Source organism: Emydura macquarii, unplaced genomic scaffold (assembly GCF_026122565.2).
Source record: "Emydura macquarii macquarii isolate MOO-44397 ecotype Brisbane River unplaced genomic scaffold, CSIRO-AGI_Emac_v2 contig_1483, whole genome shotgun sequence".
Classification (NCBI taxonomy): Eukaryota; Metazoa; Chordata; order Testudines; family Chelidae; genus Emydura; species Emydura macquarii.
In genome coordinates, this window is record NW_027131620.1 from 3,288,747 (window position 1) to 3,310,701 (window position 21,955).

General features: G+C 50.1%; 1 protein-coding gene across 3 annotated transcripts in view; it reads left to right on the forward strand.

Annotated features, from left to right (window-relative positions):
- The first annotated feature begins 12,340 nt into the window (after positions 1 to 12,340).
- Positions 12,341 to 21,955, forward strand: part of SLC2A4RG (SLC2A4 regulator) — a 42,102-nt gene continuing 32,487 nt past the window's right edge. For all 3 annotated transcript variants that reach the window (XM_067554050.1, XM_067554049.1, XM_067554051.1), the window contains exons 1-2: positions 12,341 to 12,890; positions 17,897 to 18,117. In XM_067554050.1, coding sequence (XP_067410151.1) covers positions 12,558 to 12,890; positions 17,897 to 18,117 — 554 coding nt within the window. In that variant the 5' untranslated portion in view covers positions 12,341 to 12,557. The remainder of the gene's footprint in view (positions 12,891 to 17,896; positions 18,118 to 21,955) is intronic.

The window sequence follows — 21,955 nt, forward strand, 5'->3', positions numbered from 1 at the left end:
TGCATCTGTGTGGGCTGCGGGGGGAAGCTGGACCGTTTGAGTCAATATTTGTCTTGTGACTTTTTCTGATGTGCATGTTCCAGCCTATTGCTGTGCTGGGAACGTCTCTGTGTGGGAGCATGGCGCCTTTTCATCAGAATAGGTGTCAGTGTGTTGTGGAGAGGCATCAAACTGCACTTTAGTATCGTCATCTGGTACCAAGCACACAGGCCTTCTGATATATCCTGCCCGTCTATCCAGGATCCTCATCCATCCTTCCTAGACAGGCTCCTTCTGATAGTCTCTTCCTGCTTGGTCTCATAACCAGAATCCATTCCACATGGCACAAGAATCTGGTCTAGGTTTCACCGGAGGTTAAAAGCATGATGTGGCAGAGCCTACTCCAGTGTCAGAAAGACAGCGATCTTCCCCTTGCAGTAAAGAAGGGAGCTTGCTATGGATTCCCCTCCACAAGACACCTACAATGCACTAGTCAGACGCCAGGAAGGACCAAACCACTCTCCCAGACTGAGTGCTGGTGTCACACCCGTGGCCCAGCTCCCACGTGGCTCTGAGAAGTGGCCGGAGAATTTCAATGGGAGTTGCCAACTGTTTGTGCCAAGGCCTATTGCGCACATTGAAGAGTGTCACTCCACGAGATCTCCCCAACATGCTCTGAGCAGCATCGTGTGCGCAGCATTTGGAGAAGCGGTGCCGTGTTGCCAGCGCTCATGGCTTTATCGCAAGTCTCATGGTGTTTGGAGTTTGCCTTCAAGCCCCAGCTTCTTGAGTCCTGGGGTTAAGTGAAACTCAGCTTTCACTGAAAAAAACGGGCAAGTTTCTAGTCCTTGTGGTTGTGGAGAAAAGCATCAAAATGTGACCCAAGTGCAGCCTTAAATCAGAAACCAGGGAAAAGAACCCTGAGTTTATGATCTGATTTAAAAATCACGAGATTTTCTTTTTAATCTCACGATCTTGGGGCCCTGACTCACCTGGGGTTGGTGATGCTGAGTTTGAACAGAAGCAGCTTTCTCAACAGCCTGTCTCTGCCGTGTCTGGGATCCAGCCGCGCAGCACCAACCCAAGCCGTTCTGGAGAGCTGCTCCTCTCCCCGGTGCTCCTCGGGGACTTTGTAGACGCCACCATGCTGCAGAATTGCGCGTGTTCCCAAGATACCGCAGAATTCAGCGTGCTTGCCGCAGGGTTTGCCGGGCTGCAGCTGTCTACCTGCCCAGCTGGAACCTGCTTCTGCCGCAGTCCAGCTTGCCCCACAAAGGGGAGTTAAATTGAGCACAGTGCATGTCCCCTGCCCTATCCCATGGAGCTGGTTAACAAGGGGCCGGGGAGCCAGGGCTGCAGTCCAGTTTGCAGCCAGTGACTTGGGGGGAGCCGGAAGTATCGACACCCAGGTAAGACGCCTGCAACAGCCAAGATGTAGGAAGTTGAGGAGTGGGGCCGAGCCTCCTGGAGAACATGGAGCAATGCCCCATTTGCTTTGATTTTCTAACAGCCTGGGGATGAGACTGGGCATTTTCCAACGTAGGTGGTTGTCGAAGCTCATCTCCAGGATGAGGAAAACAAACTTCTGCCCTTCGGGTCGGAAAATGGGCCAGCCCAAGGTGCAGGGTGAAAGATTGCCCCTTCCCCTGGGTGTTAGCCGGCTGAGCTGGCTGCGGGCAGCAGAAGGGCAAAGCCCTGCTGAGCAGGACGGGCTGACCGTCCGGAAGAGGGGACAAATGGTTACAGCTGCCTTCTTGCCTAGCGAAGTGGTGACTCCAAATTCGGGGTGAGGCCTGTCCATGGAGTAACAAGGGGGAAGCTTGTGCCACCGCTGCCTTTCCCGTACCGGTTCTGCGGCCAGTTGGAGGAGGTCAGGCCCCAGGACTGTCCATCTGGCATCTTCACCCTTCCAGCTAGAATCTGGCCTGACCCAGACAAGAGAGGAGAAACAAGACACCAACATGGAAATCCCCTGGGAAGCAGGATAACATCCTGGGGACTCCTTGGAGAAGCAAGGTAGCCGGGATAGATGGGGTAGCAGCTAAGAGATCCCTTGACCCTAGAGGGTAAAGGCGGATTGGGTGTCTGAACTGTGGGTTCCCGATGCAGGGCAGCTCTTGTGAAATGATTGCAAACTACATTAGCTGCGGTTGCATAATATTTAAAGTGACTGAAGAAGCCAGCTCAGCATTTTTATGTTAAAGATTAAACAAGATTGGAAAAAAAGGCAGCCTGAAAGCTGACACCCAGGTCTCAGCACGATAACAGCTCAGACTTGTTATTTTGATAATAATTTAAGGAAGAAAAAAAAAAAAAAAGAGGCGTTGCCTTTTCAGCCAATGGCAGGTTGTTCTCCTATTAACTCTTTCTGAGCCGGACTAACAAGGGGCAGGTTTAACAGAGTCCTTGTCACCCCCAGCTGCTGCACTGGTCCATATATTGTGATGACCGACGGTAGAATCATATATGAGCAGGGACAGCTGGAAGCAGAGCACTACAGGGCGAAGGTGGACAGGGTCTGAGAGCTCAGGTCTGAATGACCATGAATAATCTGGTCATTTTAGCCAGTAAGGGTTAATGAGGAGCAGTCCAAGGAAGGAAGATGGGCTATACTTGGAGAGCGGTTAAGGGATCCCTTTTCATCCTGCCCTGTAACTCACAAACCCATTTTTGCTCCCGGCAGCTGCCTGCACCTGTCTGGCGTGCATAAAACCCGGCTGGCACCCATTTGCACACGTAGAAAAAATTGCACACGTGACGCCAGTTCCTGTCCAGGTGTGCAAGTGTGGTGAGTTGCACGGGCAAAAGCGCATGTGCCAAACAAGAGACAAAGACTGCAAATGGTTACTGCGCCCAGCAGCACGCTGACCTGTGCAGTCCCAGGCTTGCGGAGCCGGGTCACAAAAGGAAGGTCAGAAAAGTCAGCGGGTGCTTCGCACGCTTAAAGGCTGCAAAATCGAGCTGCGTTGCTGTTTGTGGCAAGGTGGTCTTAGAGTAACAGGCGCTAGAGCTGGAAGAGACCTGCTAGTCCATCTGCCACACTCCTTCCACCTCTGCAGGCTCTGCCCCCATGCTGTGGTCTCTAGCACCTTGTCCCATCTGGTTTTGAATGGCCCAACTAACAGGACTTCTACAAGCTCTCTGGGGAGATTGTTCTACAGTGAATTTGTGGAGGCAGATTGGGTGGGAGGCTGAGGGAGGGAACCCTAAAATCCTGATCTGTGTGTTCTTCACACACCTCATGAGGACAGTTATTTGTTGTGGTTACTGCAGGCTGAGAATTTGCCCTGGACATGGTGAGCTGGGATCCTCTTGTGTGATAGCTCCCAACCCTGCTGCCCCGCCAGGCAATCTCTAATAACCAGACCCTCTTGGCAACTGTTCCAGAACGGACGGTCTCCTGCAAATAGGCTGCCTCTGGCTGTGCAGTCGCCTTTAGTATCTCAAAGGCAAAGGCCTTGGTGCTCTCCACTAAGGGAGGGAAGGGAGAGAGGGGTAGAATTGCTACTATTGATCGTTTATATGATGCTGGTGCCCACAGGCCCCCGGTCAGGATCGGCTCCCTCCATGGGGCTAGGCACCGGACACCAGAGAGGAAGGGAGAATCCTTGCTCTGCGGAGCTTGGAGCCCAAGAGTTAGGAGTCCAGCCCAGGTGTAGGTGCAAATACAGAGATGGTCCCGCCCCACCTAAGTCTGAACCACAAGCCGGGTCTTTGAGGCCTTCATGGTACGTAGGCCACGCAGTGCACAGGGGTGAGGGCGGTGGGTCTGTTCTGCCCTGCGGCTCCCCTATCAAGTTCTAGCGTTCTGGGCTGGTTGCATGGTGGGCCAGGGCTAGGGAGATGGATCCATAAAATAGCTAGAACCCAGGCCAATATAGAGCACACTGGACCTCAAATTGCACCCTCCATTTGACTGCTAACCACTGCTGCGTGTGGAGATCGGGGCTGTGGGGGTTTCTTCACTTACTAACGAGCCTCGTTTTGGTTCCTGAAGGGTTAAAAGGAATTGCTGTTCCCTGGCGAAAAAAGGCAAACCAAGTGGGAGGAACTAAATATAAATATAACAGCCAAAGGAGTGATCTGTGTGCATGAAGGGAAAAGACCATCCCGGTGCATGGGCCATGGCGGGGGAGGCTGCCCTCTCCCCTCCCTGCAGAACAGTCTGATTTTTGGGTCACACAATTTTAATGTCACGGCCCTGCCGAGAACAAGAGGATGGTGAGCAGGCAAGAGGTTTCTGAACCTCAGTGTTCTTGTAGCCAAAGGACCCCTGGCACCGGCCCAGAGAGAGACGTCACGCTGCAAGTACACAGAACGTATGTCCTCGTTCCACGGGCAGAGAAGGCGGGGGGGATCCATATTGACTCTGTCCTGGCTTTTAAGCCTCTCTGGTTTGTGAATCGGACAGTAAGAGCATCTGGATGGCTTCTACCCCAGTGCTAGCTGCTGACGCTGGGAGGAGAAGACGGAGCTCAAAGAGGAAGTGCTAACGGGCCCTGCCATGTCCATGTTTTTACTCCTAATGCTTTCCTTTCTCAGCTCCCCACCCCTTCTGTCCACACACAAGGGATCTCGCTGGGGTTTTCCTTGCGTACAAGAGCTGCAGAGCTAAGAGGGGGCCAACCCGACAAACGCGCGAGCTAAGCCTGCAGAGTCGCCAGCTTTATGTCCGTGCTAGAGGAAGAGCTGAGCTGCCAGAGATTTATTTGTCATCACTTCCCAATGATCACACTGACCACAGAGATCAGTTTCTGAACTTCCTTTTCCATGCTCAGAGTCAGCTCCAGTGACCGGGCTGGGCTCATCACTCAAGCTAGACCTTTTGGCTCGGTTCCACCTTCAAACCTTGTGGTTTCTCCTGCTTTAGCATGGAAGGTCAGTCCCCAAGGAATCTATCTTTTGGCAGGTCAAGGAGTCAGATGACAGGAAATGAATCAGTAACACAATGGTCACAAGATGATAATAGAGTGTGAGATAAATGGACCAAGCTTGTGGCACACACTGTAAATACATTCCCAGAAGAATGAGGAGCTACACAGCCAAAGAGAACTAAATAGCCCAAATCCCTAGGTTAGCAGCAGGCAGACTCCTTGCATAGCAGCATGCGCACTGCAGAGGACAACCCCACCAGATTGCACCACAGACTGTAAAGAAAAAGAAAAAAAAAACACACCACGAAGTTATAGTGGGGGGAGTAATAATTCTCTGCTCGTCATCAGCACTGTTCATCCAGGGATCTCAAAGCGCTTTATGGATGTGAACTAATTAACCACACGCCTGTTAGGGATCGGGTCCCTGGGCACTGAAATGCAGCCACCTCTTGGATGGAATGCAGCACTGCACAGCAGTTTATGAAAGGAAGTGGAGCAAAATCCTGTATCCAATGAAACGTGCCGGAGGAATTTAGGTAGGTGGATTGTAGTTTTGTGTGGAATTTGGCCACAACACCTGGGTTCACACTCCTTTATATACAGAAAGTGCCATGTGTTCTCTAATGGTCACCGGTAGTTAGGAGCATTTTGTCTAGATGCTGAATTCTCCAGCAGTACCCTCCTGGCCCATTGGTTCAGTGGTGGCTCACAAGGAAGAAGGTCAACTACTGAATTACCAGCACAGCTTCCTGGAAAATATGTGATAAGTGGACCATGGAGTCTTTGGTCTCCCATTCAGGTATGATCTGAGCCAACCTTTCTTGCCTCATGAGATCGGACCGGTTCAAAGCACAAGGTGGCACAAGAAAAGGTATCGTAATTATGTAACTTTTAAAAAAATCCCTGTCTACTGAATTAACGGTATCACCAGTTATATGGCCCAAAGGTTCCAGCAGAATACATGCATCCAGAACACACACACATGCTACAAAGATAAATTTTCTTATGGTTACTGATTAAAAGAGTGAGCTGAGGGGGTTAAAAAAAAAACAACAAGAGTCCTGTAGCACCTTAAAGACTAACAGATTCCTGCGGGCATAAGCTTTCGTGGGCTGCAACCCACTTTGTCAGATGCATGAAGTGGAAATCACAGGTAGGAGGTATGCATATACATCCAAGGGTAAGAACCAACAATGGGGAGGGCAAGTGCTAACAAAGTCAGTTCAGTTAGAGTAGAGGAGGCCTGTTCACAACCATTGGTCAGAAGGTGAGAATGTGTGAACAGTGACAATTACTTCTTGTAATGCGAGAACCATTCCCAGTCCCTGTTCAGGCCCAGTCTGAGTGTGTCAAGTTTGCAGATGAGTTCCAGCTCTGCAGTTTCTTGCTGAAGTCTGTTTTTGAAGTTTTTTGGTAGAAGTATGGCAACTTTCAAGTCAGCTACAGAGCATCCTGGGAGTTGTGCTTTGAAAGCCCCTGGGACCATTTACCAAGGTAATAATCTCCGGCCATTTCTAAATCAAGATTGGATGTTTTTCTGAAAGATTTGCTGCTCTAGTGAGTATTTCGGGGACGTTCTGTGGCCTGTGTCATACAGGAGGTCAGACTAGATGATCACAGTGCTCCCTTCTGGCCTTGGAATCTATGAAACGTTCACCCCCCTTTAACTAGACATGCAGGAGGAAGACAAAACTAAAGGCGAAATGACAAAATACACAGACATAGAAGGCTTGAGCCTGCTTTCATTGAAGTCAATGGCAAAAATCCCATTGACTTTAATGGTGCAGGTCCAGGCCTAAAATATTTTGTGATCAGACACAGCAAATTCTTTTCTGGAGCCCAGGACTCAAACCCTGGTAATAGCCTTGGTTAATTCTTTGGAAGAGGGAACGGTCCCATAAGTCCAGACACCCACCAATACGTCTCACTGGAGCAAAGCAAACACTGTTAGAATAAAGAAAGCCACACTGGGATATCTCATGTCCCAGCATGCCAGACTAAACACTACACCTTTAGTCTTGTGACCTAGATGGGGCATTGCATGCTGGGGCCTGTGGTCTCCCAGGACTGCATCATCATACAAAAGATGAAGACAGCTGCAATCTGCTCCACTTTATATAAATTAGGCGTCACCCTAGGGCTCGTGGCAAGATGCTACTTGGAATCCTTTGGGCACCTTTTAGTCGGGCCGTAAAGGCAGCCAGGGACACACAACCACAGACCCAGAAGTCGGGTCTGCCTGCTCATGGTGACTAGAGTTACAAAATGGTTTGCCTGATCAAAAAGAGTTGTTAGCTGTGTTTAGCCAGATCTAGCTCGAAGCTGGTCTCTAATGCTTAGGTAAATTCTTAATGATTAACTCACTGGTCCACAAGAAGCTGTATCACAGCCTCTAATGCCCAGCTGAGGGAACTTGTAGGCCTAAAAAGTGACACAGAACAAGCAGAGCTTGGAGGAGAGGTGAGCCAAAAATGCTATTAAATGCTCTGTGCCTGCTCTCTCTCCCTGCCCCCGGCGTAAATGTACAAGAGAAATGCTGTGGGGCTCAGCTGATTCTTCTAGGGACAGATCCTACAAACACTCGCCATTTCTTACTGCTCTGATTGCCCAGCTGAAGTCAATGGACCAAATTCAGAGGTGATGCGTTAGGTGGTGTTTGCCTTCACACTAACTTAGACTCCCTGGCAGTCAGACTCCTTTGAACTACACCCACTCAGTCCATGCGTAGGGGAGGCTAGGATGGTGTTGCTTAGATGCCTAGGAGCCAGAGGAAGATGTGAGAGTACAGTAAGGTATGGTGGAAACTTGCATCTTCGTACACGTTCTTCTGGTGCTTATGTGTCCAAGGGACAGTCGCTCAGATTCCCATGTACAAAAGTAGAGAGAGGAGGGCTGAGAGAGTCTAACTGACTGTAAGAGGAGTCGATGCAACTCAATTAAAATAGAGATGTTTCCATTAAATAAATAAATATATAAAACACCCTCAATTAAATCAGGGGGTTTTGGTATGAATTTAAGCATTTGCCTGCACTATTTGTAACCAACCCATGCACTGTAGTATTAAGATAGTAACTGAGAATCAGAAAGTGAAGCTGAGTGTAAACAAAAGTGAAAAAGACATTTTCATCATCCAAGCTGAGAGAAATAGAGAAAGTAAACAAACTGTACATTTGATTTTTGCAGTTCTTTCAGTTTTTATAATCCAAGGTGTTGTTAGTAACATAGGTAGGGCTTGAAAATGGTCTAATACAGAATTCTCCCCATGGTAGATGCAACACTTTTTTGAGTTAGGAAACTGTCATCTATAATATTTAGAAATTTCAAGGACGTTGCTGTAGCTGCATGTGTTTACGTGACCCAGCACTACGTGTTGGGCAGATGTCTGTGTGCTCACAAAGTTCTTGTAAGTTTTGATCATATTCTGTTATCGATATAATTTGATTTCCTGTTAACATGCCCAGTAGCTTTTGGACACAGGCCCCTGTATGTTAGAATGTGTCATGGGACTTCATTAATTAATGGACCTTCCTCCTTTTCTTTCCCTTCCTGTTACTTCTTTTGATTTAGCACCAGCCTCATTTCTATACCTTCATATAATGTTGTCATTGTTAGTGTGACAGCCTCTTCTGCAGTTCCTTCTGGGAAGACCCTCTGCCTTTTTTACTCTAATTCATTTCAAATCTCAAATGAAAATTTCCCTTTTCTCCTTTGCCTATGTCTCCTTATTTCTCTCTTCTTCTGTAACTATGTAGCTCTATGACATACTTTGGGTATCTTTAGGTAGCATTCAGCAGAAACGGATGGTGTTTATGGATATATTGGAGAGCCTTGGTTAAAATGTGGCGCTGTAGAAGTGCAAAACATTGTATAATTAGCATTTAAATAGTGTTCGCATTTTCAAGATGCTGTGCAAACACATGAATCCTCACAATACCCTTGTTAGGTAGTTAAATATTATTTTTAATACTTGCAATAAAAATGAATTCATTATAACTTAGGGGTAAGATGTGGTTCTAGCATGGGAGGAAGAGTGGTGTTGCAGTTCAGATACTGGCCCAGGATTTAAGAGATCTGAGTTCAATCAATGGCTCTGTCACAATTCCTTGTGTGACCTTGGGCAAGTCATCTAATTTACCTGCATCTCTGCTCCACTTCTGTAAAAATGGGATAACACAACTTCCTTTGTGTGTTTTGTCTATTTAGACTGTAAGCTGTTTGGGGCAGAGACTGTTTCTTACTATGCGTATGTACAGCGCTTAGCTGGGACCCTGACTGTGTTTGGGGCCTTTAGGTGCTACTTCCACTCAAATATGAATACAGAACTAGACTGGTAGTCAAGGGATTTGGATTCTATTCCTGGTATACTACTGACCATTGTGGTCTTAGTAAGCCATGGGCTCTAATTATTCCATGATGGACAATGAAACCACGCAGAGCATTTCTAAAGCCAGTTCTGTCTCTGGCTGTCTTTGTCGCTGCCTGTGGAATGCAAGAGGCATTCAATTTCCCACCAAGATTAATGTCTATTGTGCAATCGTGTTAAGCACTCTTCTCTACAGCTGTGAAACATGGACACTCTATAGCAGGCACTTGAAGCATATGAACGGCCATACTGGGTCAGACCAATGGTCCATCTAGCCCAGTATCCTGCCTTCTGACAGTGTCTAATTCCAGGTGCTTCAGAGGGAATGAACAGAACAGATCATCATCAAGTGATCCAGCTGCTGTTACCCCTTCCCAATTTCTGGCAAACAGAGGGTAGGGACACTTCATAGAACGGTTTTGCATCCCGGCCTATCCTGGCTAATAGCCATTAATGGACCTATTCTCCACAAATTGATCTAGTTCTTTTTTGAACCCTGTTATAGTCTTGGCCTTCACAATGTCCTCTGGCAAGGAGTTCCACAGATTGACTGCGTTGTGTGAAAAAATACTTCCTTTTGTTAGTTTTAAACCTGCTGCCTATTGATTTCATTGGGTGACCCTTAGTTCTTGTGTTATGAGAAGGAGTAAATAACACTTCCTTATTTACTTTCTCCACACCAGTCATGACTTTATAGACCTCTATCATGTCCCCCCTTAGTTGTTTCTTTTACAAGCTGAAAAGTCCAAGTTTTACTAATCTCGCCTCATATGGAAGCTGTTCCATACCCCTAATCATTTTTGTTGCCATTTTCTGTACCTTTTCCAATTCCAATATATACATTTTTAAACGGGGCAAACAGATCTGCATGCAGTATTCAAGATGTGGGTGTACCATGGATTTATATAGAGGCAATACGATATTTTCTGTCTTTATCTATCCCTTTCCTAAGAATTCCCAATATTCTGTTAACGTTAACTAGAGCATTTTCACGGGCGCTGTCTGTGTCTCATTTGCAATATCAAGTGGTCGGACAGGATACCAAACATCAAAGTCCTGGACCAGTGATGCATGACTAGCACTGAATTCCTAATCATACAGGTGCAACATCACTAGGCTGGTCATCTTGTGCGTATGGATGATACATGGACTACCCAAAGCCACATTTCATCGACCACTGAAAACAGGGAGATCAATGAAAACGTTATGACACTCTCAAAGCTCACCTAAAAGTTGGCGAAGTTGACCCGAACACATGGGAAGCTGCTGCTCCTGATATTTCAGGATGGCCCATCGAGAATAGCAGAAAAGAAAAAGCCAAAGAGAAGCATGAGTGAAGAAAGCAATAGTAAAAACATGGCCATGGCTTGCTCAACGTGCAGTTGCACCTATGGATCTATCATCGGTTTACATTCACACAAGAAGATGCCCTGAAACAAACTGACTCTCATACGTCTACTCCAACAATACGCCAGTCTCATTTCACCCATCTATATTTACCTCACAGAGATGTTATGAGAGTAAGGGCTTGTCTACACTAAGGCCTTGTCAACAATGCTTGTCAACCCTAACTCTGTAAGTGTCTGCACTGAACTGTAGCTTCCATCGACATAACTTGCCCACTACACCGACTTAATAACTCCACTTCTGTGAGAGGCGCAGAGCTGAGGTCGCTGTACTTCGGTTGAAGCAGTGTCAGTGCAGACACTATGGTGTTTACGTCGACTGTTGCTGCCTTTCAGTTGTCCCAGAATGCCTCACACTGACAGTTAAATCGGTGCATGTGCTCCTGATGAAGCTGTGAACCCCTGACACAAGATTCAATTGCGATTCAAAAGCGATTCAATTGCTCTGATGGCTGTATGTGGACGTAACTTTGGTCAACTTAATTTTGTAGTGTAGACTCGCCCTTAGTGAAGACGCTGCCTGTGCTGACAGGATTGCTTCTCCCGTTGGTGTAGATACTCCACCTCCCCAAGATGTGGTAGCGAGGTCAATGGGAGAGGCCCACCCTTCGACACAGCGCTGTCTACACTGGGGGTTAGGTCAGTCTAACTCAGGGGTCCTGAGCGGGGTAGTGATACTGAAGTAAGTTGGTAATGTAGGCCTCAGGCTTATCCAGCAATCAGATCTGCTATACTAGATCCCTGAACCCCTGAGTAACCCACTAACTTCAATGGGGCTCCACCCATTTTGCAGAGGTCTGTGCTTGCACATCATGTAGCATGAGAAGGTCCTTCCCAGGTATGTTTGCAAAGAATCTTTAACAGAGGGTGGTGATGTGGGAGTGAGTGAGTTGGGCACCTGGGCTGATTAGAAGATGGAGGAAGTTGATGATTTAAAAAAAAAAAACAACAACAAAAAGTTGGAAGTAACAAGATACACAGAAGACTTCCCACGCCACAGACTGCAGCGTGCACACCTTGCCCAGGTATACCATTATGTGCTTTTCGTTCTTAGGACGGTGATCTCTTCAGGTCAGGCAGCTCGGACTCTAAACAAATAATAAACATTGCCACAGTATCTGGAGATGCTCAGCCGGCCCGTGGGGGCTGTAGTTGTGAAAAGCACCCTTCCTAGCTCCAGCATTTCTCCAGAAAGCTTGGGCGAGCCCAGACGTGGCCACGGGCGCTGGGCCCCAGCTCCAAAGTACAGGATCCCCAGGGAAAGCTGGAGCCCCCCCAAAAGTTCAGAGCGGGTTTGGCTAGGATCCATCTACAACTGGTTCCATTTGAGGGGGAGGAAACAACCCGACCCAACAGCAGTGTAGCTCTTCTCTCTGACGAGCCATCTTTGCTGGATGGACCCTTTGCTCGCTCTCCTCCCCCCCCCAGCCCCTGAAGATGGCCGCTGCACCCAACAGCAAACCCCGGCTCCCTTCCCTGGCTGGCTGAAACCCATCCCAGCCCCGCCGCAGCGACAGCCGGCCTCACACACACACACACACACACACACACACACAGAAGACGGGCTGGGCAGGGGGAGGCGGGGCGAATGGAACGTCCACCCATTGGCAACACCGCGGGGGCCAATGGGCGCGCGAGCCGGCTCCGGGGCCCGGATTCCATTTCGGAATGTTGATACAGCGAGCCGGCCAATGGCGCGGGGCGGGGCGGGGCGTGGAGACATGGCTCCCCGGCTCGCACGAGCCCCGGGAGGGGGAGAGCGCGGGCTGGGGCCGAGAGGGGGGCGTGGTCGGCGGGTGCAGCAGGGACCGGGGGAGCGCGCTGGAGGGAGCCAGCCGAGAGACGCCGGCTCCGGGCTGCAGCCGCCGCCGCCGCCGCCCCCGCCCGCCTCCCCCGTGCCCGGAGGGGGGGCTCGGTCCCGCTCGCGGGGGTCTCATGGATCCCAAGCGCCTCCCCAAGCGAGCCGCCCCGGAGAGCGGGCTCGGCTCGCCGCCGCCCGGCTTGACGGCGGCCGGGCCCTGCTGCCCGGACTGCAGCCCCGCCACGGCGGCCCCGCGCCAGGGGCTGTGCTGCGGGGTGATCCAGGCCTGCAAAGCCCCGTCCTCGGCGGCCGGCAACGCCGTCTACACCGTGCTGGTGGAAGATGCCCTGTTGCGGCGGCGGCGGCGGAAAAGCAGCGAGGAGGCGCCGCCGCCGCCGCCGGTGGCCAACGGGCTGGAGGGGAAGAGCCTGGCCGGCAAGGGGGGCCGGGGGAAGCACTTGCAGAAGGTAGGTGGGGGAGGCCCGACCCCCTCGAAGTGCCCAGCGCCTGCCGAGCGGGGGGAGCGGGGCCGGGGCTGAGCGGCACCGGTGGGTGGGTGTGTCCCGTGGCCTGGTGCGGCGCCGGGCCGCCTCGCGGGGGTTGCATGTGCGCAGGCTGCCTGGGTGTCGCGCCTTGCTCGGTGCGGCGGTCCCGCCGGCCAGGGGCTCGCACGGGGGCATGGCGGTGGCGGGGGGCCGGTGACAGCTCAGTCCCGCCCGGGTTTGCAAAGCCTCTTTCCCGCCCGCCCCGTAGGCCGGGCGGCGGCGGCGGCGGCCCTTTTCGCGCTGGCGGCCGGCCGGAGAGGGGCGGCGGCCGCCGGCTGTAGCACCGCCCGGCCCGTGCATGCATGCATGCAGCGCCGAGCTGCCGGGGGACGCTTCCCTAAAGATGGCGCCGCTCGGTAGAAGCGGCCCCGGTGCGGAAAGTTTTTTAGAGGGAAGCGGGGCTGGGGCCGAGCGGGGCCGAGCCTCTCCCCTCCCACCCCTAGCGCCGCCGGCCCGCCCGGCGCTGCTGGAATGCACGGGCCATCAATCACCCACCCCGCGCGGACAGGACAGGACAGGACAGCCCCGGGGGCGGGGCAGCCGGGCCCCGGGATGGGGGGCTGCATGGACTGGGGGGGCGGGGCAGGGGGAGGGGCATAGATGGGGCGGGGGGGGGAGGGAGGCGGAATCTTCCGGCCTCTGTAGGATCCACCCCGTGCTCCCACGGGTCTGTGCAGGGTCCCTCCCCCCCGAAGGTGGGGGGCTGGGATGCAAGTTCCCCTTTGGGGCCCCCCCCCCTCCAACCCCAGGTCCTGCCGGGCGGGAGGGGTTTTCCCCGCGGGTTGCTTTGAGACCAGATCCAGATTGTGCCAAGGGGCTGTTTACACTGAAAACGCTGCTGCGGCGCGGCAGTGTAGACACTGTCTCAGGGGGGGCCGGAGCGGGGGCGGGTTTGGTCCGGTGGCTCTAGTCAATCCGCCTACCGGGGAAGCAGCAGCCAGGCGGATGGAAGAATTCTTCTGTCCGCCTCGCACTGCCTGCTCCAGGGTTCGGTATGTGCCTTAAGTGTGAGTTTTCACACCCTGGAGAGACCCGGCCGGGCCCATGTACCTTTTCAGAGCAAACCAACCCCCAGGCGTGGGCAGCAAGCATTCTCACCCTGGCATTTTAAGGTTTCTTTCCACTGCAGTGATCTGGGGCCCGGCTGCATCTGCCACTGCTGCAGTGTAGACGCTCCCTACGCCCGTAGGAGGGACCTGCCCCTTGCTGCTGTTAATTCATCTCCGCAAGAGGTAGTCGCTATGTCAGTAGACTAATTCTTCTGTTGACCTAGTGCTGTCTACACTAGCGGTTAGGTCGGCTTAATTGCATCTCTGAGAGGTGTGGATTTCCCCCCCCCTTGAGAGGCATAGCTATGCTGGTGTAGGTTCCCCAATGTAATCTACTTACAACCAGATGTACTTTCTATCAATTGCACTTTTCTGGTTCTTATGTTAGTGCAGTCAGTGGGGAAAGAGGATGGGGAGATACTAATTACAAACTCCTTTGCGCTTTTAATACTGTAGCAGCAGCAGCTTTCCTATTAACTACTAGGATTTTTGCAGAGAAACTAAAAACATTCTCACTGGGATTTTCCCCTCGCCCCTGTGCCAAACACACACTTATCTTAACCAAGTTTTAGGATATCTACCTGTAGAGGCTTAATTCCCCTCTCCCCCCCCCTTTTCAAAAGTATTGTTACTGTTCCTTGATGAAGCTTGTTAGTGGACTTCCTTAGTCCTAGAGGACAGTATGGCAACAGATATTGTATGTGGTAGGTCATTCATTTTAGAAGTTTCATAAGAATGACCATATTGGATCAGACCAATGGGCCATCTAACCCAGTATCCTGTCTTCCGACAGTGGCCAATGCCAGATGCTTCAGAGGGAATGAACAGAACAGGGCAGTTATCGAGTGATCCATCCCCTGTCCAGTCCCAGCTTCTGGCCCTCAGAGGCTTTGGGACACCCAGAGCATGGGGTTGCATCGCTGACCATCTTGGCTAGTACCCATTGATGGACCTATCCTCCATTAGCGTATCTAATTCTTCATTGAACCCAATTATACTTTTAACCTTCACAACATCCCCTAGGAACGAGTTCCACAGGTTGACTGTGCGTTGTGTGAAGAAGGGCTTCCTTTGGTTTGTGTTAAACTTGTTGCTTATTAATTTTATTGGGTTACCCCTGGTTCTTGTGTTAGGTGAAAGAGCAAATAACACTTTGCTATTCACTTTCTCCACACCATTCATGATTTTATAGCCCTCTACCAACCCCACCCCTACCCAGGCCATCTCTTTTTTTTTTTTTTTGATGAACAGTCCAAGTCATTTTACTCTTTCCCCATACGGAAGCTGTTCCAAATCCCTGATCACTTTTGTTGCCCTTCTCTGTACATTTTTTCCAATTCTAATAATTTTTTTAGATGAGGCAACCAGAACTGCACGCAGTATTCAAGACATCCATGGATTTCTATAGCGGCATTATATTTTCTGTCGTATCTGTCCCTTTCCTAAAGGTTCCTAGCATTCTGTTAGCTTTGTCGACTGCTGCTGCATTTTGACCAGATGATATATTTTCAGAGAACTCTGCACAATAACGCCAAGATCTTTCTTGAGTGGGAAAACATAATCCCAACCATGCATTCAAAATGATTGGGTCTATGTTACTTGTTACCTGTGTGCATTGCTGTTTCTTTCTATCAACATTGAATTTCATCTGCAGTCACCCAGTTGTGTGAGATCCCTTTATAACTTCGCAGTCAGCTTTGCACTTAATTATCTCGAGCAGTTTTGTTTCATCTGCAAACTTTGGCACCTCACTGTTGACTCCTTTTTCCAGATGGTTTCTGAATGTGTTGAACAGCACTCGTCATAGGAGCCCAGCAGTTTTTGACTTCAGGTGTCTTTGAAAAAGACCGTGTCCAGTAAGAAGGGCTATTGAAACATAGTATTACCTTATGCATTTGAGCTCTTAAATTGGTACCTTCTCATTCCCACCACAGTTACTGCTTAAAATTGTCCCGATTCCTGTAAAATTCAGTAATTGTGCTCATTTGCTCAGAAAGAGGGGAAGTGAATGCTGGTTTTTGTCCCAGAAGGCCTGTAAGAGAACACCCTTGTGCAGTGGAGCTGGCAGTTGTACCAGAATGGTTTGGCCAGAGATGTGCATGTTACAGGAGCAGGGACACAAGCAGATGTTAACGGCAGTGAGCCACTGTGAAGGGGCATCGGGACAGAAATATAGTTGGTTTTGTTTGGGTTGTTTTAAACCTGACCTGGATAGATACACTGCTGCTGTTGTTAGTGTTACAATAGGGCGAGTACACGAAGAACATCAGTAGTGTGTGGCGTCAATAACAGAGTATATTAGAAACACAGATAGTTATTTTAAGTAGCTTGTGACACTTACTATTTAAAGGATCACTGACAATAACTGTGTCTCTGTGCAACTGGATCCCATTTTCTGTGTATGGTTTTATCAAGCAGAGAGAGAGAGATGCAGACCTTCCAGTGTGGCTGGAAGGGCCCTTGATCAGCTCTGCCCTCTCCAGAAGATGGCACTGCAGTCAGTGGGAAGTGACAGGTCTTGGCAGTTTGAGAACACGTTAATGATCGGTAGCTTACATTCTCCGAGCACTGCTTGCCCACTAACCACCCCTCCCAGGCCCTCCGTGGGTACCTACCAGTCGTCCCCTGCTCTCCACTCCGCCAGCTTAGCCCAGAGTGGCCAGGCAAAAAGGATTGGCAGGAACTGAATTTAGACGGTCCTCTTTCAAACTGTCCCACTACCCTAGTGTAGCTGGAACCTCTGAATGACTCTGCTAGGGTTAGGAACGGGGTGAGCTCGGCTCTCCTGTCCATGTCTGAGGAATAAGCAGATGGATTCTGTCCTGCGTCACTTCCTTTCTGGAGGCATTAGCTGTTTGTAGTCAGCACGCGACGGGATATGGTCCATACGGATGGAGTTCAGCGGCAGGCTTGAAACCTCCCTCCTGTAGGAGTGTGTTGTTTAGCTATGGGCCTGTTATTGCAAGCATGACCCAGGCCAATGTCTGAGCATTCCCACTGAAATCAGTTGGGCTGCTCCTGTGTGAAAGTGCTGCTTGGCATAAGGAAGTGTAGCAGAATTGCAGGAAGGAGAGAAGGGCTGTTAGCAAATGCTTAAAACTACTGCAGAAAAACAGAAGGGTTTTGCTGCCGTTTCCCCACAGGTTCTGGTGCAGGTGGGAGGGGTGGCTTGAGCTGCCTTGATTCTCACCTGCTGTGTTTGTGTAAGATAAAATGAAGGGCCTGGGAGCCTTGCAGCTGCTCTGTTTGCAGAAAGCAGACCCAGCTGATTTTCTGTGGACAGGAAGGCCTTATGGTGAGGTGTGAAAGAACCAGCAAAAAGTCCTCTCCAGATGTGAGTTACACAGCTGGTAACCCAGCACATGCAAGGGTGTAAATCTAGCACTGAAGTAAAGTATTGGCGTGATGGCCTTGGGGACCAAAGTCCTCTAGTTATATTCAGCACAGCAGGAGAGCAGACTTCCCACCCGCTTACCCCCGGGCCTCCATTTGCATGGGGTGACTGTGTGTGAAATGCATGTCTGCTCCTTGGAGAGGGTGGATTTCTAGGTGAGGGAAGGGGCTAATTGAAGCAGTCACCTTCTCAGAAAGTGGGGGGGAAATGGGGCATGGCTGCTGCAGTGTCTTTGTTTACTGCAGAACCGTGGGGTCTCTGACTTGCAGGCTAAGCTGGTTTCTCTTTACACCCACACGTGCTTTGAAACTGTATCTATCCCCCAAGGTTTGGCTCGTCTTGCCAGGAGTGACTCTGGTGGCAGGCTCCGAAGCTTGCTAGGGCTGGTTCTGGGCTGACGGGGGTTAGAATCTTGTAGCCCTGCTGCCATGTCTCTCACCCCGACACCCGCGATGAGATCTCTGTCCCTGTGTCGTATCTTGCAGAGCTGTAATGGCCAAGTGCTGCTGGAAGAAGCTGAGCCGAGGTGCCTGACGGACGCTCTGGTGCTGAATGGCCGGAAGGTGGATGAGCGGCAGGGCCCACCTGCCGGGGCCCCCGGACAGCTGGAGGGCTCGAACAAGGAGGCGGCGCTGCGACTCCTCGGTACGGGGCTGGAGCAGAGCACCCTGCTGCATTCGGCCTACATCCCGGTGCCCAGGCAAAGGTAGGAGCTCTGGGGCTGAGAGGGGAGGGGAGAGAAGGTGAGTATCGTGGTGTCTCCCAAGATGAGTGCAAGTCCAACCGCTCCGTCTCCGTGTGATGCACCAAAACCAACATGTTCTCCCCAGCCTGGCTGATTGGGGTGCAGCCTGGGTAGGGGACTTGGCTGAATCCCACCACGTTGCCTCTTCCTGTGCTAGAAGCTCAGGGGTGTCTGACCAACGTGGCTTGGGCAGTGGGGAAATCTTCCAGGAAAGCGTGTGTATAAAAATCCTGCTGACCAGCACTGGTTTTCCCCACCTGCAAGAGTAAGCCAGAGGTGACAGGACCCTGCTGCGTTGGGTATAGCAGCTGGGGAGAGCAGAGCCTGCAGGGCCGGTCCTCTTTGAGGGACTGGGTTTTATTTGCACAGGTTTGAACCCAGGTAAGGCATATCCCTGATGATCAGTTCTGGCTGGTCTGATGGGTCCGCATTGGGGTCCTGGTAGATAATCAGCCCACCAGGAACTCTTTTAGTCACAACATCACGAGGAGTGGGGAGAGATTCTGCTATCTCCGTATCTGGAACGATCACTGCTGGAATACTGTCGGGGCAGCAGAAGTGCTTGGAGGAGCGTCTGCTTTTGAACTCGGGCAAACTGATGGCCACACATCGTAGCATTGGCAGGCTCAGGAGGGAAATCCATCCGTTCCCCCTTAGCGAGGTCGCTCTGTCTTGGATACTTGTATGGCCCGTCTGACTGTGGGCCCTGAAACAGAGTGGCCGTAGTGATAAAAGTGGGGGACATGAATGGCCCTTCTCGCCGCAGCCTGGTGATGTTTTATCATGGGAGTCCCTCTGAATCGCTTGATTCTCTGTCCCTGTGGGGGCTCCAGCTTCTGCTGAGAAAGCAGCATCGGAATGTCTTGGTGCTGGAGTTTGTGCCCGGGATGGATTTGGTGGGACAGGAAGTGGGAGAGCGGAAATGGGGTAAGTGAGGCCAGGACAGGATTTGACCCAAGCAGCAGGGAGTTGGGAAAAGATAATTATTTTGCCTGATTCTTCCACAGGCTTGGGACAAGCAAGGCGATTGGGTGCTGGCACAGACCAATCTGTCAGCTGTTGTGGATCCTGGCACCGGTGTGGATCCTAGTGCAGAATGTGTCTCTTCTCATTCTGTCCCAGCCCTCTCAGTGGGCAGCTACTGTATCGCCTGGAGACACCTACCTGAAGCGAGCATGCAGGCTAGTGTTGGGGCTCCTGGCAGCACTTGGCTGTCTTGGAGTCAGGCATGCAGCATGTTGACATGCCACTTAATTCCACACTGCATCTGTGCTGGGGAAACACCAGGCTAAAAATAAACCAAATTGGGCAGCAATTATGTATTTATAATCTTCTTAGATTTCAGGATAGAGGCTCTCTGTTTGCCTTGTGCTCTGCCGGAGTCTAAAAAGGCAATGGAAGGGGAGGAACCAGCATCCCTTCTTGGGCAGTGACGTGCTCCTAGTTCTGTAAGGCTGATGCAGGCAGAGCGATGTCTAGTGGAGAGGACAGAATAAACCAGATGTTGCTGTTCTGCCCCAGGGGAGCTGCAGTTGTGAAGTGTCAGAGCAGGGAAATGAAGAGGATTCAGGTCTGGATAACTTGCATCCAAGAGTTTTAAAAGAACTGGCCGAGGAGCTTGCTGGGTCACTGATGGCATTTTAGGTTTGTTCCCTCCTCCCCTACCCCATTCTCCTTTTCTTCAATAATTCTTGGAATCCTGGGGAAGGTCCAGACGACTGGAAGGAAGCTCTTGTGCCATTATTTAAAATGGATAAACAGGATGACCCAGGTAATTATAGTTCTGTCACCCTGACATTGCTCCTGGTAAAAGAATGGAACAGCTGATACGAGTCTTGATTAATAAAGAATTAAAGGAGGGAAGTATAACTCCAGTCAACATGGATTTATGGGAAATCACTCCTGTCAAACTAATGTGGTTTTTTTTTAAATGCCAGGTTGATAAAGGTGATAGTGTTGATGTAATACATTTAGACTTTTGTAAGGCATTTGACTTGGTACTGCACAGCGTGTTGATTTTTTTTTTTAAAACAAACTAGAATGATTAAAAAATGAACACGTCAGCCAGATTTTAATCCATTGAATGTGTGCCAAATCTCAAAACCTAATTGTGAATGTAGAATCATCATCGAGCAGGTGTGTGTCTGGTGGGGTCCTGCAGGGATCAGTTCTTGGCCTAACATTCATTAACGTTTTTATCAATGACCTGGAAGGAAACATAAAATCGTCATTGATAAAGCTGGCAGCCGACACACAGGTTCAGGGAGTGGTAAACAGTGAAGAGGACAAGTCACTGATAAAGAGCAGTTTGGATTGCTCTGTAAGTGCAGTGGAAGCAAACCGTGTTTTAATATGGCCAAATGTAGAATGTATACATCTAGAAACAGTATTGGGGGGAGGGACTCTGTCCTGGTGGATAATCAGCCCTGTGTTCTGGGGTGTACAGTTCGAGAAGGATGTTGAGAAGAGTCATAAGAATGATTAAAGAATTGGGGAAACACACCTAGCTATGAGAGACTCCAAGAGCTATTTTGCTTAACAAAAGTAAGGTTAAGGGGTGACTTGATCAGTCTCTCAGTATCTACATGGGGAACCAAAAATTGATGATGGGTTCTTCAGCCTAGCAGACAAAAGTGTTAAAAAGATCTAATGGCAGGTAGCTGCAGCTCTATTTAGTCTGGAAATACTGTAAGATATAATTTTTTAACAGTGAGTGATTAGCTGTTAGAACAACTCACCAAGGGTTAGGCTGGATTCGTGCACTGGCAATTTCAAAATCGAGACTGGGTGTTTTTCTAAAAGTTGGGCTCTGGTTCAAACAGGAATTGATCCGGGGAAGTCCTGTGTTAGACAGTCAAACTAGATGATCACAGTGAGCCTTTGTGGATTCATAATCTATGTGACTGAAGACTTTAAACCACAGTTGGTTGGAAGAAAGGGAAAACTCAGATTCCTGGACCTCAGAGTACAAAGTGAGGGCAAGGAAACTGCAGGTAAAAAGACACTCAAGACAAAATCCTTTCTAGGTACTTGGCCTGTCCTCTTCTGTCCTGTTCAGAATGGAGGCCATCACTAGAGGCAGGCTCTTGTTTCCCAGCCCGCGTCACCCCCGATGAGGGTGAACGTCTTGTGGAGCTGAACCTAAAGATGAGATGTCAGCTCTGTAGCAGACTGGTGTCTAACAGCAGTTGAAATAGCTTGTTTGTTTTCTGGTTGGCTTGTCCTGGAGGAGTCTGGTCTTCTCATCGACTTTAGAGCCAGCAGGGACCATTATAAAATAGTAGGAGAGGAAGGGACCTTGAGAGGTCTTCTAGTCCAGTCCTCTGCACTCAAGGCAGGACCAAGTATTATCTCTAGACCATCCCTGACAGGTGTTTGTCTGACCTGCTCTTAAAAATCTCCAATGACGGAGATTCCACACCCCCCCTAGGCAATGTATTCCAGTGCTTAACTACTCTGACAGGAAGTTTTTCCTAACATCCAACCTAAAATGCCCTAGCTGCAGTTTAAGCCCATTGCTTCTTGTCCTATCCTCGGAGGTTAAGGAGAACAATTTATTTCCCTCCTCCTTGTAACAACCCTTTATGTACTGGAAAACTGTTATGTCCCTCGTCTCCAGAGTAAACAAACCCAGTTTTTTCAATCTTCCTTCATAGGTCATGTTTTCTAGACCTTTCATCATTCTTGTTGCTCTTCTCTGGAATTTCTCCAATTTATTCATGCTCATCTAATCTTCGTGCGTGGCCACAGACCCTCACCCACCCACTCCTGTCACAGGTCCATAATCTCTGGCTGAGTT